At 40.3% G+C, this 4,264-nt stretch overlaps 1 protein-coding gene across 1 annotated transcript; it reads left to right on the top strand.

Moving 5' to 3' along the window:
- The first annotated feature begins 1,358 nt into the window (after window positions 1-1,358).
- Window positions 1,359-2,728, top strand: LOC141485151 (uncharacterized). The gene is made up of 2 exons (XM_074181275.1): window positions 1,359-1,422; window positions 1,486-2,728. Exon 2 carries the CDS (start codon window positions 1,490-1,492, stop codon window positions 2,606-2,608), a length of 1,119 nt encoding a protein of 372 aa, XP_074037376.1. The 5' UTR covers window positions 1,359-1,422; window positions 1,486-1,489; the 3' UTR covers window positions 2,609-2,728.
- Window positions 2,729-4,264: the final 1,536 nt, after the last annotated feature.

Raw genomic sequence — 4,264 nt, 5'->3', positions numbered from 1 at the left:
TTACCATTTTTGGTTGAAAGTATTATACCACCTGGTTCAAAGTCCAAAATACCCAAACTTATTCCTAATTTGAATGATAAAAAGAAATATATCGTTCATTATAGGAATTTGAAACAAGCGGTCCGTAATGGTTTCATGGTGATGAAAACTCATAGAATTCTCAGATTCAATCAGTCACCGTGGCTGAAAAAATATATCGATTTAAATACAAATTTGAGAAATAAGGCTACCAATAAGTTTGAGAAGGGTTACTTCAAATTGAATATAAATTCCATATTTGGCAAAACGATGGAAAATGTAAACAATAGAAGAGACATTCGAATTGTCACACATTGGGAATCCATAAGAAGAGGTATGGGTGCCAATGCTTTGATAGCTCGTCCCAATTTCAAAACATTATCCATATTTTCGGAAGACTTTGTCGTCATACATATGGATAAAGTTAAGGTTTGTTATAATAAACCATTGTATTTGGGGTTCAGTATATTGGATATGTCGAAAACAGTCATTTATGATTTTTTCTATGATGTCATCAAAAAACATTACGGACCACAAGCTTCTCTTCTCTATACCGATACGGATTCTTTGATACTGAAAATAATGACGGATAATTTTTATAATTTTATGATTGCAAATGTTGACAAATTTGACACTTCTAACTATAGGTTGGGTAATAAATTCAATGTGCCAGTTAGCAAATCGGTGATTGGAAATATGAAGGATGAACTTCCGAGTGATCCCATCATCAGTTTCCATGGCACCGGTGCGAAAGCATATCATGTACAAAGTGTGTCTGATGAAATAAAGAAAGCAAAAGGTATTAAAAAATCCGTTATAAAAAATCAAATTTCAATTGAAGATTACATTAGGATTGTTGAAACAGGCGGTATAATATTTAGAAAGATGAATGTATTCAGGAGTGATTCACATGATATTTACACGTTGATGTGCAATAAAGTCGCGCTATCACATAATGATGATAAGCGATTCATCATTCCTAATACCACCAAGACATTACCTTGGGGCCACAACGATATTGAATTCTATCAGACAAGTTCCGAACAAAATTTAAGAATTCTTTTGAATGTACTGAAAGATGAAAACAGTATAAGTGACAAGAAATTAAATTTACTCATTGCCTTATTGGAAGAGCAATCGAGTAATTGAATTTTTTCACTCATTATCTGGTCTGTTCAACAAATTGTAAAATTCATACTTGTGGAATATTTCAAACGAATTATCCTACCCCACTTCCACCCCCACTCCCATTCCCACCCGAAGTGGTAGGGAGCATACGGCTATAAAACATGAGGAGGAGGCCGCAGTTCATCATTCGATTGCAGTCTTCCTTCGAAAGCAGCAGCCAACCTGAGATACCTGCCAGCCAACTTAGTTGAAGTTGAAAATTCCAAGCAGCTTGATGTAAGTACACACTTCCATACTATTTATATTATATTGTCTAATATTTTCATTTTCTCTTTCTAGAATCATGTCTTTTCTAAGGAATGCTCTGATGACCCCGATTACCACTCTCAGTGAGAGACAGTTGGAGGATGTAGAGCGGAGGAGGGTGGTTGTCCTACAGGACATCATGGTACAACCACCAGCTGCAACACCAGCTGCAGCTCCCATTCCACCACCGGGGATGACTTCCACCCAGGAAGTGGCGGCTCCCATTCCACCACCGGGGATGACTTCCACCCAGGAAGTGGCGGCTCCTGACTTGAAGTTCTTTTTCGAGGACTTCAAACCAACCCCCGAGGAGGAGATTGACCCCCCACCAACTTTGTCGACATTCAGTGGACCAACTTCTTCGTCAGCACCCCAAATCGAAGATTTACTGAATGTCTACAACCCGGACCTGGACGAGTCTCTGGCGGATTTATCGCATCTTCAAAGCTTCTTATCGCCCATCGAACTATTATCCCCCATCGATTCAGGGGATGAGTTCGAGAAACCGGTGAAGAGGGCCAAGAAGATGAAGAAGTCCGCACCTGTGAAGAAGTCCGCACCTGTGAAGAAGTCCGCACCTGTGAAGGCATCCAAAGCCAAAGGTGGGAGGGGTGGTAAGTTGAGTGCTTTTCGCAAAAAGTGTGAAAAGAACTCACCTTACGTTGGTTGGCCTACAGCACCCCTTCCAGTGATGGAGGTGCAGAACTTGGTGGAAGTCGTCGCCCAGGTCCATCGGGATGCGTCACCCCCTCCAGTCACCCCCCAGGTCCATCGGAATGCGTCACCCCCTCCAGTCACCCCCCAGGTACGTGTTGAGCATTCCGAACAAGAGGTTGGCCCGGAAAATGTCCTTTCACAGACTGTGGTAGAGGGTAATAAACTCAAAGAGTCTAATACCTATGCACAGTCTGTGAAAAAGAGATATTTGAGGGAAAAGAAGGTTGTGGATGGTTCTGATTCCAGAAAAAGGGCCTTGATGGCGGATATTTCCACCATCGAGGCCCAGAAACTGGAATTAGAGAAGCGACTCTCTTTGCTTAGGGCGAAACTTCAAGAAGAAGATTCGCAACAAGGAAAGAGTTTGGCTTACATCCAAAAATATGGACCTCTTGTTCAGGAATGGGATGCCATGTGCCAGGGGTTCCTTAATACCTAACCCCTTTTGTAAATATATTTTTGTTTAGTTTAAGTTAGATGTATGTTTAGAATAAAAAAATTGTAATTTTAGGAATATAATAAAAACTTGCATGTTAATTTTAAGGTTATGAATGAAAAAATAAAATAAAGAATATTGGAGTGCATATCTATTTTGGTTGTTGCACACAAAATACTGCGTGGTTGGGGCAGTATTTATTCCTTCATTCTAGTCATTTTCTAGTCACATGTAGTATATAGAATAAAATTAGTTAAATAGAATAATTGTATAGAATTTCCATCATTTGAAAGTGTGTGAATTGTAAAATAGTTATTTTTTCTAGAGAATAAATAAAGGTGATTCTAGTAATGATGCTCTGAGTATAATTCCAAAACTTTTGACACTTCTCTCATCATTACTTCTCTCAACATTATTCAAACAAATTTCATTTTTGTGAATGTGTAAAAATAAAATCATGAATCTAATGAATATTATATTGGATTTATTCCCCAATTCTCACATCAATACTTGAATAAATAACCTAGTGGGTCTTTATTTTTCACTTATTCCCCCTCTCTTACTCTACCCCACTTTCTTCAAATCATATAAATAAGATTGTATTCTCAATATTCTTCAACTTGTTCGTTCATCATGAATCAAGCAACACCAATTATTCGGGAAGCTGATTCCACCAGTGAACCTCATTTTGCCCCACCAGAGAATTGGTCCTATGGTGACATTCAAGTTGATGTAGTTGATTCAACATCTCCCGATGATGAATTCGATGGGTATTCAGATACAACAATAGAGCTGAATGAAGAACAAGATGTAACCTCAGACGAAGATGAGTTTGAACATGATGAATTCGCTAGCCCAGAACTTGTGGATCAACTGTGGCTTGAAGATCATCAAATCGCTCCACCAAATATCATCGTGGTGGTTGATTCTCCCGAACCTGACATCATCATTATAGATAGGTTAGGTTAGGTTTTCCTCGGAGTGCACATAGTACCTGGTTGGTGCACACGGAATGCTGCGTGGATGGGGCAGCATTCAACCTAACCACTCTATTTGGTAGTAGTGAAAAAAATAGGCCTATATCGGTACACCCTTGCGGTGAAACGTTAGTTGTTTCGCTATAAAACGAACTAATTAGAAAATGGAAACAGTTAATCATTATCTTTGAATATCTTTGGAACACTATTTTAATAATGTTGATAAAAATTCGTATCATAAGGAAATTTCAAGCAATGTATATTCGGATAAGTAACGAAGGGAAAGGTTGTATAGGCGATCGCTTCGCGGCCTGGGGCGCTCAACATCCGCCACTTGCATCCGGGGCGCGTTTTTTGCGACCCCCACCTCCCCCCCACTCCGCCTCCCACTATACCCCCTCCTGTGCAAGAGTATAAATGTAGGAGTTCCTCAATGTAATCTTCAGTTGAGTAGCTATCGTCAGCATGTCAACATACCAGGAAGCCGATTCCACGACCGGACCCCAGGCGGAAGAACCTACAGCGCCACTCCCGGATCTTCAGTTGGAGGATTCCGATATGGAGAATCCAGATATGGAGGCCGATTCAACCACCACGCCTCATCACCCTTCCACATCTTCGGTCCAGGTACTGCATGTGACCAGTACCGTAGACCACTCCGAAGACTCGAGCAGCTCGGATG

This window comes from Leptinotarsa decemlineata, unplaced genomic scaffold, assembly GCF_025532065.1.
Source record: "Leptinotarsa decemlineata unplaced genomic scaffold, Ldec_3_MD MMD2_tig00026307_RagTag_RagTag, whole genome shotgun sequence".
Taxonomy (NCBI): Eukaryota; Metazoa; Arthropoda; class Insecta; order Coleoptera; family Chrysomelidae; genus Leptinotarsa; species Leptinotarsa decemlineata.
Note: the sequence above shows the minus strand (reverse complement) of the source record. Positions and strands in the feature narration are given on the sequence as shown.

Coding starts and splice junctions, on each gene's coding strand:
- LOC141485151 (XM_074181275.1), top strand. CDS start 1,490: ATGTCTTTTCTAAGGAATGCTCTGATGACCCCGATTACCACTCTCAGT.